The 25,652-nt window shown below is 31.3% G+C and overlaps 1 protein-coding gene across 3 annotated transcripts in view; it reads left to right on the plus strand.

Moving 5' to 3' along the window:
* The first annotated feature begins 3,733 nt into the window (after window positions 1-3,733).
* The window catches only part of LOC106466907 (spectrin beta chain-like), a 92,444-nt gene continuing 70,525 nt past the window's right edge, over window positions 3,734-25,652 (plus strand). For all 3 annotated transcript variants that reach the window (XM_013927217.2, XM_013927233.2, XM_013927242.2), the window contains exons 1-14: window positions 3,734-3,814; window positions 6,648-6,699; window positions 7,392-7,530; window positions 8,638-8,789; window positions 13,650-13,823; window positions 14,248-14,420; window positions 17,074-17,189; window positions 18,966-19,078; window positions 19,292-19,479; window positions 20,486-20,668; window positions 21,788-22,045; window positions 23,892-24,030; window positions 24,211-24,612; window positions 25,142-25,342. In XM_013927217.2, coding sequence (XP_013782671.1) covers window positions 7,401-7,530; window positions 8,638-8,789; window positions 13,650-13,823; window positions 14,248-14,420; window positions 17,074-17,189; window positions 18,966-19,078; window positions 19,292-19,479; window positions 20,486-20,668; window positions 21,788-22,045; window positions 23,892-24,030; window positions 24,211-24,612; window positions 25,142-25,342 — 2,229 coding nt within the window. In that variant the 5' untranslated portion in view covers window positions 3,734-3,814; window positions 6,648-6,699; window positions 7,392-7,400. The remainder of the gene's footprint in view (window positions 3,815-6,647; window positions 6,700-7,391; window positions 7,531-8,637; window positions 8,790-13,649; window positions 13,824-14,247; window positions 14,421-17,073; window positions 17,190-18,965; window positions 19,079-19,291; window positions 19,480-20,485; window positions 20,669-21,787; window positions 22,046-23,891; window positions 24,031-24,210; window positions 24,613-25,141; window positions 25,343-25,652) is intronic.

The following is a 25,652-nucleotide window of genomic DNA, read 5'->3' on the forward strand; positions in this document are numbered from 1 at the left end:
CAAATTAGTTAGCATAAATCAGTTAAATGACGAAAAATTAGGTGTCTATTTACTTATGACCACTCAGTGTACATGGGCTCAGATCCAAAAAGATCTAGTAGCAGGTGAAGGGAGGGGAGGAGAACATGACCGTTCGGTCATAACTTGGTAAAAAGAGGATAAAAGAGTAACATTGCTAAATTTATTGTCTTTAGATCCAGTATAGTATATGTAATGCATCATTTATGAAAAACGTATAATGATTTGTGTTACTTCTTTTGGACTTCATGTTTTATATAAATATAAATTTTTTCAAACATTTGTAATTACTTTTGCCACAAATTCTCAAATAAGTACGAATGAATTTTATTATATTTATATCATAAATTATCTTAATTATTTCAATCCACTTCATTTAAGAACGTTGATTGTTTGGAGGTGCAGATACATAACAACCATTCTTCTCCACCCACCCTAGAAAAAGGATATGATGTGTCACCACTTGTTCATTGGCAACAATATTTGAGATGTATATTTTTCTGTGACACATAATAAACACCGAGGAAAAAGAAAATATTTTAATCTTAAGATTACCCTGTGGGCTAAAATCCGATGCATTCTTCATATGACAAGTCAGATATGTATGTTTTGTGAACGACTTTTGCATTAATTTCTAAGTTAAAATCAGATTTAGATCATCTTGGCTTGACAAATTTATTAAAACCAAATAACAAAATTATCCAAACGTCTAATTTAGATGGGAAACGGTCATAAGTTGTAAAGTTTTAGTTTTGTTAGTTTGATGCTACACAATTGGCTATCTGTGCTCTGCACAACACTGGTATCGAAACCCGGTTTCTAGCGTTGTAAGTCCGCAGACATACCGCTGTGCCACTAGGAGGCAGTTGTGAAGTGAGATCACCTGCCATTGTTAGTTCGACTGGTGGGCTTTGAAAGTTCAACACGTAGTAGTAGCGGTCGCTTGCGCATGCCGAAAATCAAGTGACTTCCAATCTAGTGTTATTACATCTATGGATAATACTGTTATTGTGATTCAGTTTACCCGTGTTTTGAAGTTCTGATACAAATGTAGATACAAGGAAAGAAATGAACCCGAGAATTTACAAAATGTTGTAGAGGAAAGAACCCATGGAAATTGTTTGTTTGTTTGTTTTTAATTTCGCGCAAAGCTACACAAGGGCTATCTGCGCTAGCCGTCCCTAATTTAGCAGTGTAAGACTAGAGGGAAGGCAGCTAATCATCACCACCTACCGCCAACTCTTGGGCTACTCTTTTACCAACGACTAGTGGGATTGATCGCACATTATAACGCCCCCACGGCTGAAAGGGCCAGCATGTTTGGCGTGACTGGGATTCGAACCCACGACCCGCAGATTGCGAGTCGAGCGCCCTAACCACCTGGCCATGCTGGGCCAACGTATGGAAATAAATGTGTAAGGAAAGTAAAAATGCACCATATTTACACAATTCAAACATAAAACATGAGTGTAATATTAATTTGTTCATATGTAATACATTACTTATAGTTTTTACCTTGACGCAATATGAGAATGTGAAAAAATCGAGATCTGGTTTGTCACATGCTGATATAATTTACATTTGTACTAATAAACGATTATACCTTTTTGAAAGTCAGCCAACGATCTGACTTTTAAACAACGAGATTCATTGTGTACCGTGTTTTCATAGCGTGAAACAGATTCTGAATGAGGCAGTAGGTTTGTTGGATATCGAAAACAAGGAAAAAAAAGAAATAAAAGGTAACGGTAGTCATATTTGCCAGAAGAAACGAAGGTAAAAGAATAATGACATCATGAAGATCATCTACAACACCGAAACCTGACTAATAGCATAAATTCAGGTTCATAAAAATAAATATATCTTTCGAGTAGAACATGATGGAAGAGAAAAAAAACTATGTCGAAATACTAAAGAATTGAAGAAAAAAAAAGATGTCAGCGTTCTTCAACAGAGTTCTTAACATTAATGAAAAAAAAAACAATGTTGAGTGAGTAAAAATATTATTTTCTAAACTTATTGTTTATTGATGTTTAAATTATAAGTTAGTATATAGTTTTCTAGCTGGTATGGTCGGGACATCATTTAAGTATGTTGAAATATGCCTCTTAAACATACATATTTGTATATACTTACGTAACATAACTTTTCTTTATAAATTTATGAATTGTTGATGAAACCGAATATTCTAGAAATAAGTTGTTCTCTCAGTATTAAATGCTAGATGTAAATTCATGGATAAAAAGATTTGTTGCATATTCATTAGTGGGGCTGATAGTTTGACTTATTATATTATTATTAGTTTCATATAACCACGTCGTAAATATATTTGAAATTTAAGTAATTCGCACATATTCTGCTGATGCAGCCTGTTTTATAAAACATACTCTAGTTTTAGCTTGTTGAAACAAGACACAATTTTTTGTATCCATCATAAAAACAATAAAAATGATTAACTCAACTTATTTGCCCTTAAGCCTTTTTTCCAACTAAAACTTGGAGTACTGAGTTGAGTACAACCCTTTGGCATTTAGGGTACGATTTTTCTCTACTTACTTAACTGACATTTAGACTAACATAAACTTGGATTTACTATTTGTTATAAATGTGGTTTTTAGGATTTGATTTTATCTGAAGTTATGCGTTTGAACAATATCAACTACAAACAATCATACCCACAAAACAACATGCGTTTGAAAATTGCAAAGGCCTCGGTCTCCTTGACTTGAGTATATTTCAATTGTACTAATTTAAATAGAAATACCTTTTGACTGAGAAAGGACAAATTGTACTGTGATTATCTTTACTTCCTACTCATGGCTAAGTCTGGTGATGACAAACATGCACTCACATGGTCGCAAGCTTCAGTAAAACTGAGTGGGTGGCTTGAGCAGCAGGTCAAGGCTTACTTGACGTACTATACACTTTTCTCTTGATTGTGGATCCAATCAAAATTATTTTTGTGAGATTTAGAACACTTTTACAAATTGGTTAGTATTGGACCTTGAAAGTCACTTCCCGATGTTTAATTACAAAAGGTATAAACATGCTTATGAGAATATACCCTGCCAATATTTCAGTGAAAACACGATATATGATCGGTCTGAAGCTGTGGATTTGAACAAATAAAAATTGCAGTCACCAGTTACTGACTTTTTCCTATTTAAGCATGTTATTATTGTCACTTGATATTGCTCTTTATATTAGTTTATACTCTATATACTCGCAACTGCTAAAGTAGGAATAACTATATACGTTTATTTATTTTGAATAAAAGCATCAATGAATAAAACAGTTAGTTTAAGTTAAAATACAGATCATGTGGATAAAACAAATGGCGTCTTAATTATGATTAATATTTGAAAAAGTTATTGATGATATATTTCTTATCAAATGTTTATACGTACTTTTTTTATATTAATTCATAAAAATAAGCACAGCCAGTAGGAGCAGACGATGATCTCAGCCCTTTCACATGAGTGCAATATTATAGTTCAAAACATATAGTTCCTTGATTTTTGTGTGTTTAAATAAAAAGAGTAATTGACTATAGTTTTTAATCCTAGTAATTAGTATGTAATTTACAATTTGTGTTATATGTTTATATCTTCAGCGTTTTAACCAACTCTTTAGTTTTAAAGCAGATAGTCGATCAGTCGACAGGTGGGGTTGAGTAATAATATTATTGCGCATGAGGGAGGGGCTGCTGAGAAACCAAACAACGCTTAGTAAGAGACGTAATCTAACTCGCGGTAGTTTCTAAGTGCGGTGTATCTTAAGAATAAGTTATACGTCGGTAAGATGCTTTCTACGTTGTCCATTTTGAGTAACAGAATATTAATGAATTATAAAAGCAGTTTATTTTGAACCAGTTAATTAATGAGATTGGTCTAGCTTGAATATTTTTAGTATAAGCAACTAACTGTTAGTAGTATAACTTTATAACAACATGTTTTAATTTTAATATGCGCCTGTTTTTTCACGAGGTTTATGTTTTATTGATATTATATATATCCTATGATTATGACGAGGTTGTACTTATAGTATAATAACTATAGACTCTAGTACAGACTACCTACACACCAGTTCTAGCTTAATCATTAATGTTAATCTGATTAACTTAGCCCAACTATGTCACACTCAGTTCAGTACTATCAGAGGTTCTGAAATTAAAAATCAAAATTACTATTACTCCTAGTACTAGTTATACTACAACTTGTACTCTTAATTACTTAAGAGTAATACTAGTAGTAGTGGTAATTTTGATATTATTGAACACTACCACTACCAAAGTTAAACGCAATTAATGAGTTAGCAAATATGATTATGAGCACAGCTTATCCTACTCTTGAGTCTCATAGCTAGTTAAATTGCAAAAACTTAAGTTATTTGAAATTTGAGTTGCGCTATTACTCAGTAGTAGATAAAAAAGAACGTATCAGTTAGTAATTTTAGTTATTACGTCATTCAACTTCTTGCATTGACTGAAAGCAAGGTACACAGTATGCACTAATCTAGTATAATAATTAATATAGTCATATAGGTCAAGTGCTCAAATGCATGTGATGTTTAAACATATTTATTGAAAACTGTGAGAGCTAATAGAAAAGTTTAAGAACACTCCACAATTGTAAATTAATTGTTGGCTATGTACTTAAAAATATAAGGTATCTTGAACAACTTTTGACTGAGATCCTGTATGATGTATATAACAGAGGCAATTGCTAGAAGAGCAAACATATATTTATATATGTCTACATTATGATTAATATCGTTTAATATGATGAAGATATAAGAAAGAGAAAGCTATCAGAAGACCATTTAGCTCGTTGAGGTCACCTTACCATATCAAAGCTTTACCCATGTAGCCACTTTACATCCATATAGACTATGTAACAAAGGTTATAATAAAAACACACACACATTGTAATCAGACAAAATATTCAGCTGATATAAAACTCTGTTAAATGATTTTTCCAAATGACAAGTTTATATTTAGAGCTTCCTTGGCTTAAACTGTTACTCAAGTTTGTATTTACAGCCTTCTCATTCCACCACTCAAACAAACACAAGCAGGTTGTCTACACCTGTAACAATTTTAAGCATCCGAGTAAAGTCACCACTAATTCTATCCTTCGGAGAGAAAAAATGTAAAACTTGTAAAGCTTCTTTTTTTGTAACTTAAATTTCTTAATGTAGCCTGTTTTTGCTGCACACTTTTAGATATTTTTAATATCCTTTCTTCAGTAATGAGACAAAAATTGCATATGTTTTCCCAAATAAGGCTTTAGAGTTAAAATAAAAATGGATGGAAAATAGGTATGGTAAATACAAAATGTCAACAAATATTAATATTAGACAACAGTACTATAATCTGGAATGCTGAGGAGTTGGTTAGCTGGTTGATGTACATTTATGTTCTTTAACAAAACTTGACATGATTATTGGACATTTATTAAAAGGTACCTAGTATACAATTTTAAGAAGAAACTATTAATAGTAAGGTGAATATGAAAATAAGTTTACCTGTGTTTTTTTTTTTCCTTTTTTAAGCTAAGTAAGATTGTAAGGTTAAGAATCAGTTTTAAACATACAAATTATGGTGCCTCAAGTTATGTTTGAGTATATGAATGCATTTGAAAGAGAATAGTTACTATATGAAATATATTTATGAGCTTGTGTCTAATAACACTTTATTATAGTACAGCAACTTATGAAATATAAGAGAGAATATTTAAAATTTTTCACTATATGTTAATTTTATTTTCATAACTTGTCTATTTTGCCATCTACTTTCATACATGAATTTCCATTTTATTAAACACCATTTTGGATCAACATTAATCTTCTGGTACAGTGAAGCACTGAAGGTACTACGAAGAATGATAAGATATAATTTCCTCAGATAAGATTTGAATTTTATAAATTTAACTCATTTGATATGTGTATGGTTATTTGTACTATTATTCTTGATACCTACCTTACTAAGTTTAAGATTGAAATAAGTTATGAATTTTGTTACATCAGAGGTGATTTTAGGGAGGTGTCAGCAGTGCAGCTACACACAATCCTGCAATTGAACAAGGATTATTTTTTAAATTTAAATTTAATTTTTTCATGTTAAGCCCTTTATTTTATACTATTGATTATAATTATCAATTGCTATTGTATAAATAATTCAGTTTAATATTATACTAGGCAATCTCAAGATATTGAGGTGTCATAATTTTCACCAGGCTTTTGTCTTACGCCTGTTAAAAATATATTTTGAATAAAACATTTAATCCTTAGCTATTATGAGGTATTCTATTCTTATGCTTTTTTATTTAAAGTTTGATTTATCAGATTGATATAATAGATGGGGGATTAACAAGGTTAATCATGACCACCAAACTGCACATTGATTTCACATTCATAAGTTTGTACAAGGCCCCACACCTACTTCAGCCCACACCTATGTTGTATATATATATATATATATATATATGATTATTTTCAGTTTATTTACTTAGGTTTATCAAGTTGGCATTATACATAAGTTACAAGTTAGTTATAACTTTGTAGTAAATTTAAGTTAATCCATAAACAAATGTATAATCAAAACTATTTTTGATTTTTATCCATCTTAGGCTTAAACTGAAAACTTCTATTTCTCTATGAATCTTGGATAACCTGCTAAAGGTATTACTTATTACATTTATCATTGTATGTTTAAAAATCTTGTATGCTATTATACACATGTAAAATTATAAAGATATATTGTATAAATCTTTAACTTTTCTACATATACATGGAATGGTCTAGTGAGTGAATAATAAATGATTAATTTAGTCTTTTATAATATGAGCTTAAGAAGAACTCATCTGACTTGTTTGCATTAGAAAACGAGTTTTACTGTTTATAAAGTAAATAAAAATTCTGCTTGTTTTTTTGTTGTAGACACCCTTTTTTGGAAGAATGTTTAAAAACAAGACTTTCATTGTAAAACATAAATCAAATAGTATGTAGGTTAAGTCAGTTTATTAGGATACAAATATTCACATTTCATCAGCATACGAGGCCAGCTTTATTTTCCAAGAAACTTGAATCAGGGTTTTTCTTTGTATGGTTCACAACTTAAGCATGTGTATGTATAACAAATGGTTGACATAAAGTAAATTTTTTGTATTTCAAGTGTTGTTCAAGTAAATACATTTATCCTTATTACAAAAAATAAATAATAACTACATGATTTCAAGAAGATTCAGTGTTCAATGTTTACTCTTTTACTGAAAATTCAAATAAAAATGATTTTTTTTTGTGTTTACTTACAATAGTATCTTGTAATACTGCTACATATTAAGAAACTGTAATAATTATTTGGATCTTAACAGGTCTGCATCATGACTACTGATATTGCAGTAGGGGTTCGATGGGACCCTCTGATGCAACATGATCTGGAAGATTTTGAGTATGATGGAGGAAACAGCTCTTCACGACTCTTTGAAAGATCACGAATCAAAGCACTTGCTGGTATAATTTCTCAGTTTGTTTTGCTTTTTTTTATGAAAAGTGAAATATTTAATGTGTAGTGGAAAATCTGTGAATTTCACAAAAGTTATTTCTGATACCATGTTGTTGATTGATAAGGAAGGATACATAGTATTCTAGTTAATTCAAGGACCTGAATCATAGGAGCATTCACTTTACAAATGTTCATCATTTTGATCCAAGATACTTTAAATATTTTTTCAAAGCTGACCATAATATTGTTATTTTTAAAACTTTAGATGCTAGTTGCTATAACATTTTAAACTAATGTATCTTAAGAGCATCAAAAAGAACAATATTTGAATTGGATTAGAATAAATTTTGAAATATGTAACATTATATTTAACTTAATTTTATAATTGTATACATTCAGTGTGCTGTTAGGTAGTTTACTGTGTAGTTGAACACTAGGAGTTGTTTTTTGATGAACCTTACAAAACAAAAAGGTAAGCTTATATTTTAAATTAAATTTTAGTTTATGTAACCTGCTACTATGTTTGAATTTAATATATGCTATTTGTTATTACAAGTAATGATAAAATACAAGCAAATATTCCAGTCACTTGTATAAGTGATATTGCCTTTTACATTTAGTACACTGTCACCTATTTTTGAGTAATATATTTCTGCAATATGTATATGAAGAATAATATAATAGTTCCTAATATTTGTTAAATTTTTCAATGACAATTTCAAAATAGTTTTACACACATTACAATGTATTGTATCACTGTAATAATGTCGCAGAGATCAAGGGATATTTGGCTCTTGGCTGTCTAGCTTCATCTTGAACACATATATATGGTTTTAGCAGAAAGTGTTCTGGTTCTACTTCAAACTACTAGGATTAGAGCAGAAATCTATATTAATGTAACTTTCAACGAGAGTTTTGTTTCACATAATGTATCTTGAATAGTGATGTTTTGCTCAATTATCTGTTTTACTAATATTTGTTGCAACAATATTTATTAAACCTTTTACCAGTTTAGCATAATACAATGATTTATTATTATTTCTTATAAACAAGAATAATTTAAGTAGATTGGTTATACTTTTCATATATGGTCCAATTTATCATCCAACATTTAGATGAAAGAGAAACAGTTCAGAAGAAAACATTCTGCAAATGGGTAAACTCCCATTTAGTACGGGCTAATTGCAAGATTACTGACTTGTATACTGACATGAGGGATGGAAGGATGTTGATGAAACTATTGGAGATTCTTTCAGGAGAGCCTCTCGTAAGACTTAGTATTCTAGGTTCTTCTTTTCAAATTGCTTTCAAAAGTATATAAAAGAATTCTGAAGTGCTGATAAAATTATAGAATTCAATTTTTTTATGTACTTGTATTTAATAGCTATGATCACATACTAGATATTACTGAGTTTCAAAGGTAATTCCCATATTTGCACATTTCACAGTCTGTTTTTGAGATCACTGAGGAATGTGCATAGGTTTCAGTTAATTCTGTAATTTACTTTTATATTTTGAGTTTGTTTTCACGAGCAGCAGTGATAAGAAAATACTATATTATTTTTATTGACACATCTCAATTTGTTGTGTAAGCTTGGAAGATGCGAGGTGGGGTTTGTTTCAAAGTTCTTTCTGTACAGCTCTGTCTATTAATTAATTATTTTTCTTTTTAAGAAAATTTGTGTAGTCATGTGACTTTTAACCTATATGTAATATATGCCTCTGGTTTTAAACAAGTTTTATAGACAAACTGTTTATCATCCATTTAGGATTCTGGTAGTTGTAGTGATTTTGTATTATTCATTGGGTTGTTCCAAAAATGATCAGTGTATGGTTGGGTGAAGATCCACTTCAAAACGTTTGTAATTATAATATATGACTGAATGGCTAAGTAATATTCACAAGTGAAAGGTAAACAATGTGACTTCTTTTAATGAAGAAGGAAAAAATAAATGCATCAGGTCTTAAAATGCTTCTTCAATTTTATAAAAGAAATACAGATAAAAAAAGTGTAATTTTGTGTTAGCAGTGCATATACTAGTGTTATGTTACATTTAAATTTTAAGATAAATGCATTGTATCATAGAAGAAGAAGCATAGATAATAAAAGATGTATATTCATAAATGTTACTCACCTCTTTATGTAACATGCAGCTATTACCTCATACCACTGCTGAAAAGATTTTTGTACATGTACTAAGCCTTGAATGAAATTTCCACCCCTACACACATTAAAGTGTACTGCACCAGTCTATGATGCAACCATTATCATACTAAAGCCCATATCAGTAGAATGGTGATACATCCTTTATGCACAGTAGACCTTATGAGCACCATGTGTATTAACAATGGTTTATTTTTTTCAGCCTTGCTTGATTAATAAATTCTTTTTTCCAGAATTACAGAAGTTTTTTACATTGTGCTTATTATTTTAGTTTTGAGTTAAGAAACCATTTGACATATTGCCTCTTGATCTCACATAAGGACAAAATATATTCTTTCTTATACATTAATGACAAGAAAAAAAAATGGAAATGGTTTTGTGGGTTGTTTGTTGTATTATGAATTTGCATATTCATGTTTATGGCACATTCTGAAGTACAAATACTTCCAAATAGGAGTTGTCTTTTTTTGCAATGGAGACTGACGGTACCTTGATGGTCAGTGATGTTACTTCCATTGTGCATCAGGTGGTTGGTTCCATTCTACCTTCTTCACATTGGACTTAGAATTCCCAACCTTTAGCTTCAGTTGAGCCTATTTCATATTTCAATAATCTTAACCAGCTGTTTCTGCCAAGTGTGTTTGCTTCTGGTTCCTCTCTACCCAACGAGAACCAGGTAATTCCACCTTTGTCCTTTGCTGCTTTGATTACACAGGTGTATTTCCCATTGTTTTTAACTGAATCTTGGGCTATCTTATTGTGTTCTTCTGGCTATATTCTCTCTCACCCACTCCTTATAATTGTGCACATACCAATACCTTTTTGTTTCACCTTTCTACTAACTCCTAGATCCCTTGTCCTCTCACACCTTGAGGTGATTGAGATTATTCTTCATTCCTTGAATCTCTTATTCCAGTTTGGGATATCCTTTTCTCCTTTTTGGAGTTTGGTTCCTATTATCTTATCTCACAGATATCTGTGTTGTACCTTTTTCTTTGAGATGAGGTTTTGTAGGGAGTTCCTTATGCTTTAGAATGTTGAGTAGGTACAGCTTGTCATCAATTATGTCTGCTTACTTGGTTTTCCCACTTTTTTTTTAAACTAGGGGATTCCAACAAGTTTCATTCCTCAGGAGCCTCCTAAGATCACCCTCTTTCCTTCTCCTCATCCTATTGTTATTTTCCAACATTTGTCCATTTCAGAGGGCAGATTGTTGCTGGTCTTGGAGGTGACTTGTTTCTGGAGCCACCTTTTAGCTTTGTTACAGTGACAACTCAACTCTTCCACTTTACACACCTGTGGACTCCTTTTGCAGAAGACCATTGGGTCACATAAGGATTTTCCCTGACCTTTCTCTCTCAACCTCCTCTTTCTCCTTCTCCTCTTGTTTTCCACCTTTTTTGTGCAACAGTTCCTTGACCTCACTGTGAGGTCTGACTTCTGTCTTTTTGTTCAAAGGTGAGAGATTGGATACTTTTTCCCAGGATGTGGATGATGCAGATCAGTGTCTCAGATGCTTTTGTACATATTCCAGTTTGTCTACCCATTGATTTCTTCTTTCAGTTTATCCACAGTATGACTTTATCAACAACCTTCTGTCCCTTCCTTTTTTTACAGATCTTTTCTGGGCCATTTTTATTAATTGCCATTCTCATCTGGTTCCTCTTTCAGACTGGAACCTCTGTTTTGTTTTCTGGGCTCTGAAATGTTTCCCATTCAGATCTTTGGCCACTTGTTTCTTGTACTATCATTCTCTTCAGACATATTTCCTTCTACTTTTTGCTTGTGGGAAATGTAGCTCAAATATTTTTGCCTTGAATGCCTCTCACACTCTATACCACAGGGATAGATTAATTTTATTACTAAACTGTTCCTTTCTCTGTGAGACTTCGGTTGCCTGGGAGGCAATCAGATGTTTTCTCGAGTCACCTTTCCTTCCTTTTCTGTATGATTGTTCTGATCTCAGTTATCTTTTTTTTTATATACCCTGTCAGGGCATTTCTTTGTTATCTCGCTCATACTTCTCCTTTTTTGAGGCATTCAATAGTTTTTTCTTGCCATGAGAGTCCTCTTCCTCTTGTAATTTAACTCTTTCTACTTTGACTGATTGTGTTAAACAATTCAATCAGCTAGCTTATTCTTCTCTTTCATGTCAGCTCACATCAAGTTTGTCATGTCATGGCTTTGTTTGCCTCTAGCTAATGATGTCTTCTGGATGAGGTATTACAGTTATGGATGTATACAACTTTCGGCACCTTTATGTTACATTACTTACACTACAGTGCAATTTCATCTGCTTCTGGTTTTTGCTTCACTTCAGTCACCAGTTTTCAATCTTCACAGAAGCTCTAATGTGGGGAGTTGTTAATTATTCTTTTTTTTTGCAGCTCCCATAACCATTTTATTATTTATGTATATCTATATTCTGGAGACAATGGAGGCCGTGACGTGACTAGTGATGCTTTACAGGGAATATTTCTCTCTCCCAAAATTTACATCAAGAAGAGAATAACAGACTGTGAAGTGCCTGCTGTCCCTATTTGTGGTAATAACCCGTTGTACAGTTTATCAGTGTGCAACTTTCTGCAGATGTGATGATTCCTGTTTAGACCAAGCAACTTTCCAGCATTCTCTCTTAAGCATATTACTCCATCTTATTCTCGTTTAATGAAGTAAAGGGAGAACATTTACTTTCCTAGTTTCAAGCTGTTGGGGAGGTTGATATGGAGATTCCCCTTTAAATTGGTGTAATCCTACTAGTGTGAGACTGAATGGATGCACCTCTTGATCAGAAGTAGGGCTGGGCTGTTTACATGGAAGTGTTGTTCAGACTGCCTCCTACACTAAGAACCAGGCCATTCCCAATGGTTGTGCCAGCTGGATAGGTCTTGTATTCTTCTCAAGAAGCAGGTCTGGGTTGATTCTTCCCACTGCACCTGCTTATTCTGGTAAAAAATGTATCCAATACTGTATGAGCTGACTTATTGCTCTAGCCACACTACACATACATACTCTGCTGAGCATCTGAGATATACAGGCTGATTGAGCAGTCACTAATTCTTCCCACATATGTGACACTTCAGCACCATGCAGGAAGTTTTTTTGACTGTACCATTTGCTCTACTGCCTCTGTTGAGTATTCCCTGCATGAGCTGGATGTAGTCTCCTACTAAGTGATGCCCCACCAGATCCTCCCCCATTCTAGTGAGTGACTCTGTTTATAAGTTTTTGATTTCTGATGCTGTATCATCAGAAAAGAGCTCTGTTTTAATTTTATCTACACTGGTCCTTCCACTATTTTATCAATGTGGGATTCTAGCTATGTGTTGGATGGAGAGGTGAGTAGCATTTCTCACGTTAACATTTTCTTTACATGTAAATGTATTTCTAATAGATATCACTTCTCCACAGATCTTCCCACCCGTCCTTCCTGCTTCCAGTTTGTTTCTATTGCCTTTGTTAATACACAAGGTGCTAATGGGGTTTACTGCATATGGAGGGTGTGTTGCCCTTTTATTGTTAGAGGGCTACATTATAATGCTGATTGCTTCATAGATTGGCACAGTATATGTTAATATGTTTAGGGGTGAAAGTTTTATTTGAGGCTTGGCACATATGCAAAAATCTTTACACTAGTGGAACGAGGTAATAGGTATCTGTTCTGTGGAGAGGTGAGTATCTATCTGAAATGCACTTTCAGGTAGGGAAAATATTACCCTTTTGAAGGCCATTTATACAGGCATAATATTTTTGTGAAGCATCATCAGTAACTTTAAAACCTTTTACTATTTTAAATAAAAATACTTTTATCTTTTGGTGGTACATTTACTTTTAACAATTAAAATACTAGACATTTATGAAATTGGAAGCAAAAAAACAAACATTTTTAGTGGATAGTAGTTAACATCTACTTTGTATAATATGAATAGGTTCTTCAAATTTTTTTTTTTGGTACCATTTCAGCCTAGACCTACAAAAGGAAAAATGAGAATTCATTGTCTAGAAAATGTTGACAAGACCCTCCAATTTCTTAGGGACCAAAAAGTTCACCTCGAAAATCTTGGATCACATGATATTGTAGATGGAAGTGCTCGTCTGACGCTTGGTCTTATCTGGACCATTATTTTGCGTTTTCAAGTAAAACTTTTCTCTATTCGTGTGCATAACCACTTAAATTTGTCAGCAAATTTATTAATTTGCTATGTTCAAATTCAGTTTTAGATATTGTATAACTTAAAAATATCAGTACTAATGTATTTGAGGTAATAAGGCAAATGTGGCCTTATGGAAATCTTGTTTCTATGTTTTATTTTTTTTGTTTGATATATATACTCTACACAGAAGGTGTTGTTAGTGAGCTTTATTTTCTCCATTTTTCATCCTAATATATGAAAAGAAGTAACTTAGCTACCACTAATTTAAAATTTCTTATATTTTTTCTGTTTTAAGTATGATTTTGATATACCTAGCTTCATAATTCATATGTTTATGCACAGATTTTAGAAACTTGCCCAAATATGATTATTTGGGGATTTCTAAGTTTATTAATTAATTTTTATAGATTCAAGATATTACTATTGAACAAGTTGACAGTAAAGAAACCAAATCAGCCAAAGATGCCTTATTGTTGTGGTGTCAGATGAAAACAGCAGGCTATCCTAATGTTAATATTCGTAACTTTACCACCAGTTGGAGAGATGGGCTTGCTTTCAATGCTCTGATCCACAAACACAGGTAAAAATTTTAGTTTAAATTTGATGTCATTGAAAAGTATTTTTATAAGTATTAATTACATCTATAGTTTGGTAAAAACTTGTTTAATGAAAGATATTTTTCTCAAAAATCAATTTGAAGTAATTGTCTTTGTATTAATCTATGTTTCTGTTGTTTATCCAACCTTCACAAGGACAGATTTAATTTAGATTTCTGGGACAAAAAGGGTATTACTTCTACCAATAGAGAAATTAATAGTTGTGTTTTTATATATTAGACTAGAATATTTCATTTTTTCTTATAGCTTTTCATATGAGTAGTATGTCCACTTTGTTTTGCTAGTAATTCTCAGTTGTTTCAGTGTTTACTTGATTTTTTTTTATTTTCTCCCACTATTGTGTACAAACGAATTTGAAATTTTGCTTGTAGCTTTTTGAACTCACTAGCATATAAAAGAAGAAAAGTTTTGAAATAATTATAAGAGTTGGGGGGAAGGATCAAGAATAGTGCTTTGGGGGCCATTCAGTTTGACTGGACCAGTTTACTTTAACATTGGAATCAGTGTGTAAGAAGCCATTTAGAACAATAACTTAAATTCAGATTTTTGAAACTGAGCTACCACATGGGGTTTTTTGGCACTCTGAGCACTAGATCAATAGGTTTACATGAAAGTTAATATGAATATTTAAGATATTGTTCAAAATAAGTTATCTATGTTTTGATTTTCCTAAATTTGAAGTGTCAATATGTGCTGTTACTTATTCGATTCCTAACAATTTATTTTTGCTGCTATATTAACATAAAAAAACACATTTTTTCAAAAATACATTCTTACTGATTTATTTTTGGTCCTTAGCAAAAGTATAAATGGGTGCATGTTATGCAACAATACAGTTATATGAATGCAAAATTCCTTTACAAGTTATTTTGTAACATCATGTAAAGTTTGAAAAAAAACAAAAAACTATTGAATGCTGCATTAGAGATAAACAACATGTATATTGTATTGGCAGTAGAACCAATGTTGTGTTAATGTCACCCATTTGAGATATCATTAAGTTTTTGACCATGATCTATATATAAAGTCGTTTAATCTATAATCAATATGCCAGTGAAAAAATAAGTAAAAATGCAGAGCAGTGCTCATTTCAGGCTTTTACTCAGCCTCTTCAAAGTACAAACTAAAATCCTAGATTAATTCCTGGTTTTCCATGAATTTTCATGGGTAATTTATTAGTGCTTTATAATTAGATTTTATTTAACTTGTGATTTCAAATTATTGATACCTTGAATGTTGTGTTGAGGAAAACATAACTGATAAACCCCTGTGATCTGCTTATTTTTTGAGGTTTTAGATGCTCTGAAATGCATTCTGGTGTATTTCTGATATTGATTTAATAAAAATTTAATAGCTTTTACATACATTGATTCTTACCTTTTCCCATATGTTTAGCAAGTGAAATAACAAAATCAACAATCTTATATTTTCAGAATTCAGATGCATATCGTCATATCTTCTATTTTGGATCAAAAATATATTAAAAAGGAAATTTCAAATTTAGCTTATTCTAATTAACTGAATATTAGGTGATGATGGCAAAATATTCTTGTGACTTAAATTCTTCTTATTTATTGAATGTTATTTATAAGTTTATCATAACCAAACAACCTACATAAATAAAGTAGCTTGTAGATGGACAAAGGAATGATGATGATGCCATTTTGGAAGATGAGGACCAGGGACACCAATAAATCTGTCAGTTTTTGCTATGTTTTCACAATGTGCTTTTGTATGATTTTTAGCTTTAATGATGGTTGTTGTAATTGGCAAAATAAAGTATGAAAAGAAATATGTTTATAAATATCCATCTAGTTGAAAGTGTCTGGATATATAAAATGGAACTTTCTGTCAATGATGAAAGAAAATTTAAATTTTAAGATAAAAAGAAGTATTTTTAATGTTTTTACAAAATAGTGCTAAAAAACAAAATCTTGGAAATTTTACAACTTAAAAAATTATAGAAATAAATCAAATTATAAGAATTTTTTAATGCCAGATTTTGATATTATTTGATAAATTTGTTCAAAGTATCTTTCAATTTGTTTAAGTATTAGCACTAGAAGAAACAATTGGGATATTAGTGACATGCCTTTGGTCCAGATAGGGTTAAATTTGTCATTCAAAAATTTTTATTCACAATTGTTCCAGAAATAAAGTCCAATTTCAGTTCAAATTTGAAATTGATATTTAACTCTGTCATTGTCAGAATACTGTTTGATACCATGAATGCTAAAGAACCTACAATGTAGGTACAGATTGACATCGATACGCAATAATACACAAAGGAACAACAGAATGGTAAAGGATAAAAATATTTTCCCATTTTGCATCATTGACAAACATATTTCGGTTGTACTTAAATTTTTTTCATATTTTTGCATGTCTTGTCATCCGCCTGTTCAAATTTTTGTGTGTTTTTATAGAAAACTACCCATTCAAAAGACTGGTGGTTGAGTCTCTGGCTAAAAGCCTGATCACTAGTAACATATTTTTCCTTTTCACTAGAGCTCAATTATCCTTCAGTAGTGTGCTGTTTATATTTTTTTAAGTGTTAATTTTTATTCTAACAAAATAAGTTAGACTTTTAAAAGAATGGGTTTTATTCTTCCTTAGACCTGACTTGATACAGTATGAAAGACTTTCCAGATCTAATGCAGTTTACAACCTCAACAATGCTTTTAATGTAGCTGAAGAGAAATTAGGCCTTACCAGATTGCTCGATCCAGAAGGTAAGTATTCTTGTTGCATTAGTTCTTTCATGGATCTTAAGAATCAATGTTTGTTAATTATTGGAACAGTGCCCTGCTAGTTAATTAAGATTTACTGATACTGGTCTTTTAGCCATGTGAGTGAAGCTAGAGCATTCTGTGCATGACAACAGCTGGGAAACTGTATTGCATGTGGCAAGTGGAGTGGCATAACATATTGTTTAAGTGCATATAGTTTATGAAGTTTCAAGCCTTAATGAAGTAGTTAGATATTTTATGTTTAAAAATGCAGAAGTCAACTTTTAACTATCTACTACACTACAAGGAGTAGCAGTAATTCAGATTTAATTAAACATGAAAAATAACATGATTTGCAAAACAGGAAAGATCAGTAAGCTTCATCCTATTTCAACATAACTCTTGCAAAGCTGTTACTACATTGATAATAACTCACAAATGATAAGAAAAATAGAATAATTAAAGTACTACAATGTAACATAAATTCAACATTGAATGAGTATTAATTATCTTTAGTTATTATCTATATATTTTGCTCTACTGACATTTTCTTTTTTAAGCTTTTGTTGCAGAAGATGGAGTTTACTAACACTGTCTTTAATTATTCAATTGGCTCTGCTCTTGTAAAAAGTTAGGTTTTTTTCCTCCATTTCTTGGGTTATTTTTTATATAGTTTTTCTTCTTAGTCAGTTGATACATTCACCATAAATATCCCTTTTATATTTTCACTGCTCTGACTTGGAAATTAAATCACTAACCAGGTATTTCAAACTTTTTTTTTCTACTTCTTTGTGCTCATTGTATGTGGAAGCTGTTGGATGTTGATGGCAATAATGATATGTCAATTTTGGGGCAGGGAATGAAAAATGAAGGCACATTATCAGGTTTTATTTTTTGGATTTCACTGGTAAAATTTACAATGTAACTGGGATAATTTTACATTGTTGACCATGTGAAGAAACCCATTGAAAATGTAACTAAAGATTGGTAGGAAATCATAAAGAGGAAATACTTGTACCTTTGAGTTTTTCATTTTAACATTATTACTACCATCAAATGCAACACACTCTTTCATTTTGAAATCTGTTTTTAGTATAGAATTTCCAGACTGTGTTATAGACAGAGAGAGTGAAAAAAAGAGCAGGAATTTGGTTATATTTACAAGTTTGTTTGTTAAACCATAATTGCCCTTGACAACTAATAGCTTAATTTTTTATTCTTATTAGTTCCTTACATGCTCTTTTGCTTTTATGTGTCATTGCTCCAAGTGATGTTGTGGTTAGTTGCATGAACCTCTGCTGCTGTAAGAGAGTTGATTGATTTTGCTGCTTAACTGCTGTTGTACTTAGGGTTTTTATAAAGACTGCACAAGTTATTTTTGTGAAAGTAATAGATAATGGTGGCATGAAAGTTTTATAAAATAGTTAATTATGCAGTAAATGGTTATTTTAAAAATTCGTAAATTTTAAATGATTTTTAATAGTTATATTTACATAATTGTAAGCATCACTCTTATAAAATACTTTTAAGAGATATTCACTAATTGTCAACCACACAAAGATTTGCGTGTTATTCTGTAGACTTATTAATATTAATACTTCTTTATTAACTGAAGATAATATGATGAGATGTCATTATTGTTACATGTCTTGCTTCTTACATAAACTGAACTTATTCTAGAGTTTAAGTTTAAACTTTCACTTGACAGTATAAAAAAATAAGTATAATTGCTGTGAATATGTATTTTGCCAAAGAATATTGCTTTTTATCATACTGTAGATGTTTTTGTTGACTGTCCGGATGAAAAGTCCATTATCACTTATGTGGTAACCTTTTATCACTACTTTTCTAAAATGAAAGCAGAGACCGTACAAGGCAGACGTATTGGAAAGGTAACTAATTTTTGTATAATTGTGGATTGTTCTTTGTCTTTTGTTGTTGTTAAATGTTCACTGTTACAATGTTTTTAAATATTATAATGATTTGTCATAATCCTAAGCATAGCTGATGCATAATCAAAAGGTGAATACTGTTTAAAAACTTAGTAATACATACATTGCTTTATATTTTGATTTCATTATGGTTTTGTTTGTGTACTGTGACAGGTTGTTGGAGAAGCCATGGAGAATGAGCACATGGCAAATCAGTATGAAACTCTGACATCAGATCTTCTTCAATGGATTGAGCAAACTATTGAAGCACTCTCTGATCGACACTTTGCCAACTCTCTGAATGGTGTTCAGCAACAGCTAGCTGCATTTAATACCTACCGAACTATGGAAAAACCTCCAAAGTATGTATTATCAAATGTGAGCCCCTAATTTGTTGAAGACATATTTGTTTACTTGCATTCTTTTTGCAGATTTTTGACTTTTCTCAACATGTGAATGTGTTCTATTCCTGATTTGATTTGAGATTTTATTACTATATAATTTTCATTCTATATTTGACCTGTCACACCTGTATTGGCACGACAGTTACTCCATGTTTTTATAAAGCAAGCTTTCATGCCCCTCCTCATGATTTAACCAACAATATCTTTATTCTTAGTTTGTAGTATTCAGTGTTTTACTCAGTTACTATAATGTGTTTCAGTTTAAACTATTTACTGCTATAGCATCACCCCACTTTTGTTTTGTTTACTGTAAGAGGGAGTAAAAAATAATATTTTTTTACTTTTGATATATTAGTAGCATACTTTGCAAACTTCTTCGAGTAGTTCATCTTTATCTAGTGTTTCTGATTATGTTGGATTGTGTTTTTATTTTCTTTGTAATGCTTGAGGATATATTTTAAGTTTATTGCTGTTTTACCAAAGCTTGAGTGGACTATTTTAGTATTAATTTGTTTTATGGCATGTAAACGTTTTATTGATAATGATGCTTTATATGTTTTGGGTAAAATAACAGTAAAACATTTTCAATTTCTATGAGTGGTTTTAGTGAAGGAATCAACTGTTGAAAATTAAACAAGAATTAGAAGCAAACATGGCCTCTTATGATCTTCAAGGTGCGATGATTGATGAAAAATTATAAAACAGTATTGCAGTATGAGGAGTTTTAATTCAAGATAAAATGTTACTTATTGAAGCACTTGCTTTACCTGATTGTTTTTATATTGTGCAAAAATAAAAATTTATAATGCAATTCATCTTACAAAGGGATAGTGTTCCATCTTAATATGATATGTGATAGATTATAAGATTTATTTTTATTTTTGTTTACAATTTTTCTATAAATATTTAAACATAGCTCTGCCAGCTTATGTTTGTAATTCTTTTTTCTTTTTGTTAAATCTAGGTTTATTGAGAAAGGCAACTTGGAAGTGCTTCTTTTCACCCTCCAAAGTAAAATGAGAGCAAATAACCAGAAACCATTTTTCCCAAAAGAAGGAAAGATGATTTCGGACATTAATAAAGCTTGGGAAAGCCTAGAAAGAGCAGAGCATGAACAAGAACTTGCTTTGAGAAAAGAACTTATTAGGTAACATAAGTGCATTTAACTCTCATGATGCAGTAATCAAAATAATTTGTTATGTTAAACTAATGATGAAGCCTCAGATTTTTAAACACATATTACAAAGCTCAAATAATCATTTTATAGGCTAGAAAAAGAAATATGTTAATTTCAAGATGTACTGAATTAGTGCTGGATATCACTTTTAAGTTACCCTGATTATAATTTTCATAGTTACACTGCATTTTTGTTATATGCATTATTTATATTTGTACAAACCAGTAAATTATAATGAATTCAATACTTTTATGTTGACATTACTCAAAGAGAGAGGGAAGTTTTCATTTGATTGGCATCCACCTTTCGAAACCTTTAAAAAAAAAGTCCAATGTGTATGATTTTAAACAATCCTTCCAATTTTTATAAAACAGAGCATTTTAGTCTGATTGTAATGATATTGTAGAACATTAGTTTTTAGGAAAACAAGCAAGATATGTGTATAACACTGCACCTAAGTTTCTACCTTGGTGCCACTGAACACATACTTTACATTATGGGCGTGTTATAAGAGTAGCTGTTAATCCAAGTAATTGATCAAAGCCCTTGTTATACCTGATAATTATACCTAAACCCAAGGGGTTTGACCTGACTGTTTAGCTCATGCACATAGGGTACCAATACCTGTATAGATAACACAAGTTTTTCTTTGTGAAGTGTGAAAACTTCAAATCATTTAAGTGACAACTGTTAATTTATCTATTGATGTAATTAACTCAGACTTTTAGGTAAAGCTTCTATATGTCACAGTTATGTAGAGATATAGGTAATGTGAAGGGATTGACAAAAATACTATTCTTTCTCTTGCTGATTAATTTTAAAAATGTATAATCAATAAATGACTTATTTTCGATTAAAGTTTCCAATGAATTTGATTTTACGATGTTTTGTTTATCTTTTTTCATAACTCGCTTTCTTTAATTTTCATTTCTACATATTGTAAATTGAAGCCTTTTTTTTTCTTCTTCTTATGGTTTAGTGGTAATCACCAACTCTTATGTTCTGTTTTATTTTGTAAATTATATGAAATGCATTTAAGCTTTATTTTAAGTATAATGTAACTTTGCTATGTTTTCATCCAATGCTTAGACAGGAGAAGCTGGAGCAGCTTGCCGCTCGTTTTGATAGGAAGGCTGGCATGAGAGAAACATGGTTGAGTGAGAATCAGAGATTGGTATCTCAGGATAACTTTGGCATTGATCTTGCATCAGTAGAGGCAGCTGCCAAGAAACATGAAGCTATTGAGACTGACATAAATGCTTATGAGGAAAGAGTCCAAGCTGTTGTGTCTGTAGCAAAAGAATTAGAAAGTGAAAACTACCACGATATTGGAAGAATTAATGCAAGGTACAAATTTGGTATTTCTATTCTTTTGTTAAGATAGTTAATCAAAATTCATAAATAATTTGTTTCTTTAGCAAATTTATAACCAATATACCATTTACCAGTAACTTAAGATACATAAATTATTAATACAATAGTAATTTGAATAAATTGACTAAACAGTCTTTTCAAGTGAAATACGTTGAAGAAAATAAAAAAGTGAGTGAACAGATGAAAAAAGATAGTATTTGTATGGTTGGCCACGTGACAAAAAATGAGGATGTAATTTATAATATATGATTGCTCACCCAAAATCAATCCCAGATGTATTAAAATTTTCATGATTCTGTGCCGTATGCACACCAGTTCTATTAAGCGGATTCTACCAAGCATGTTTGATACGTTCAATAAGTAAACAATATAAATATTATTTTGTTGTTGTTGGTCACCCACAACATGTAATCTTTTATAAGATTTGTTACATTTACTCTTAGATTACTGGAACAAATGCTGAGAAGTTAGTTGAAAGTACTTCAAAGCTTTCATTGTAACTATTGTTACAATTTCACGTGAATCATTAGCTATTCATGTACTTGTTAGATGCATGTTACAAGTACTAGTAGTTATTTGTATAGTTGTTGTTAACTTTATACAAAATAATTTGGTAAAATTACATAAAATAAAGGTTAGATGTGTTTGATTTTATCTGTTTATGTGCAAACATGAAATATACTGATTTTATTACAAACCTTTTAAGAGTATATAAAGAATTTTAAAAGACAGTGTGGGTACTTTTCAATATAGGACTTGAACTTCATATTTATCCTTTGATGGCAAATTATGGCCACTAATCAAAATAATTTTAAAGATAATTTTGGTAGCCAGTTTACTACCATTAAAAGCCATGCAAAAGTGGAAATACTAAAAGACATCCAACTGGAATTACCAATAAGCGTACTAGTGAAAGTAATTATAATAAATCTATAAAGTTCAGATTATTGAAATAAAAGTAAAATTCATAAAAAAAACTTTTTGTTTGAAAATATAATTGAATGAAATAAATTATTATAAAAACTTGTATAAAGTTAATACATACACCTAACAGCTATAAGAGTGACTTAAATTTGGGAGAAAACCTTCAATATTTTCATAGGGGCAGAATCAGTTAAAACGGTGGGTGATGAAACAGCTGGTGGATGTGGAAGTTTCAAATTCTTAACAATGCTGACTAATTATAATGTAGGGTACATTGTTTTTTGTTTGAAAAATAAAGTGTATAAATATTAAAAAAAATGATAAACTGCTATGTTTCATTAGTCTGAACATATATTGCACATTGCTACACACAGAAAGGGGTTTACAAGGGCTTTTGGGAGAGTGAAAGGAAATAAAAATGTAAATAGATTACTGGTAGTTCAATTTTACTCCCCTTGTAGTTGCTGGAGAGGGGGGGCACAATCGTTCTATATTTTCTAAAATGTTGAGTGTAATGATATATGTTAATGTAATATTGATAGACTTAAATCTAAAAATTAAATTTTGCTTTATAGCCTACATATCATTTGGATGTACACTAGTTCCAAATAGTAGTTCGTAGTTTCCTTCTTATCAAATTGAAGTAGGCACAGATTAAGATTTGGGAGAAGACCCCTTGTAGGATTTAGGGGGGGGATGAGCACCTCACCTCTACATAGGTAAGTTTGGTAAGACATTGAAATCAACCTTATAAGGTGTGTGATAGAAAGATTATTTTATGATGAGGTGAATACTGGTTGCCCAACATGAATCGAGGTGATTTGGAACATAGAACAAAAAAGGGTATATAATTAATCTGATACTACTGCTAGTAACTTCATATTTAATTACTCAGAAAAGACAATGTGCTTCGTTTATGGAGCTACTTGTTGGAGTTGCTGCAAGCTCGTCGATCCAGACTTGAGTTATCACTTTCTGTGCAACAAACATTCCAAGAGATGACCTACATTCTTGACTCAATGGAAGAAATTAAGGTAATGCAAAATTACTTATGTTGAAGCAATAGTGAAAGAAAAACGATTTGATTTGAACTTTTTATAGTTGAAGGTTTATTAATGAAAAGACAACATGTACTGTTACATATGCATGCATCTATATATATACATACACACACACACACACACTCTTACATATGTATTAACATTTATACTTAGGCACGGCTCTTGACTGAGGACTATGGGAAACATTTAATGGGAGTTGAAGACTTGCTACAGAAACACAGCCTCATTGAGGCTGATATTAATATTCTTGCTGAGAGGGTGAAATCAGTTGTTCAGCAAGCTGACAGTTATATCTTAGAGGAAATTGAAGGTTATCAAGCATGCAGTCCACAAAATATCCAGGTACGAGAACAGCAGCTTGAAGTTGCCTACTCTGAACTGGTGCAGTTAGCTCTTGATCGACGCAGCAAGCTAGAAGAGTCCCACAAGCTGTGGCAGTTCTATTGGGACATAACTGATGAAGAGTCTTGGATTAAAGAGAAAGAACAGATATTATTACAGGGAGATATTGGACATGATCTCACCACTGTACATCTCCTTATTAGTAAAAATAAGGTGAGCTGAATTGTCCTACCTTTCTGTTTTCAACTTCTCTCTCTGTATGAATATTTCTATTTATGTAATAGTTTTGAGGAATCAACTCGTATGTGGTTTTATTTCATGAATGCAACCTTCCTTTACATTATGACTTTTGAGTGTTTAAACACTGAGGTTACTGTTTAATCGTGTTAAAGTAATTTTGTCCATGACACTTTTTACTCGTGGAAAAAATAGTTTACATTCTTTTATTTTAAACTAAATTATAAAACATCTGAGGATTTAAGCATTTTGGAAAATTAAGTAACCCATTTATGTAAACAGTCAAACTTAAAACTAATATTTAGAACTAGTAAAATCTGAAATTATTGTGTGACGCAGGAGAATATATTTTTTTTGCACACATCACTGGTATGTTATATATCCACAAATAATTATTTACAGGTTATACATGACTTGCTTTAGCTTATTTTTTACACTATGTATGTGCTGCATGCTTTCTATTTTATGCAAAAACAACATTCTTTGTTCCTTCTGTTTGTTTTAGGCTTTAGAAGATGAGATATTAACCCATGAAAAACAGCTATATGAAATCATGAAGGTTGGGGAAGATCTCATTCAAGCAGGTCATTTTGGTGCAGAGAATATCAAAGACAGGATTAATTCAGTTCAGAACATGTGGCAGAACTTAAAGGACCTGTTATCAGCACGCACCAAGAGGCTTGACGAGGCAGTTAGTTATCATCAGGTTAGATGTTTCGTATTCTCTTTTTCTGTTGTCACGTTGTTGGTATCATGTTTGCTGCCAGCTTTAGTGCAAGCTTTGATCAATGGCTAGAGTTTTTATTCAGACTGTAGAACATTTTGGCAATAAAGTTAGAAGGGAAAAAAAGGATTTTTACTCTCCAGATAATAATATAAAATATTTTATTTCAGCCAGTGTTTTGCTCTTGCAGCATTATCAAGGCCAGTAGTACAAGAACTGTAGAACAGTAAAAATATTACATAAAATTTCTAAAGTGCATCTGTCAATTAGTCTTAAATGTTAATGAAAATTT

This window comes from Limulus polyphemus, unplaced genomic scaffold (genome assembly GCF_000517525.1).
Source record: "Limulus polyphemus unplaced genomic scaffold, Limulus_polyphemus-2.1.2 Scaffold76, whole genome shotgun sequence".
Taxonomy (NCBI): Eukaryota; Metazoa; Arthropoda; class Merostomata; order Xiphosura; family Limulidae; genus Limulus; species Limulus polyphemus.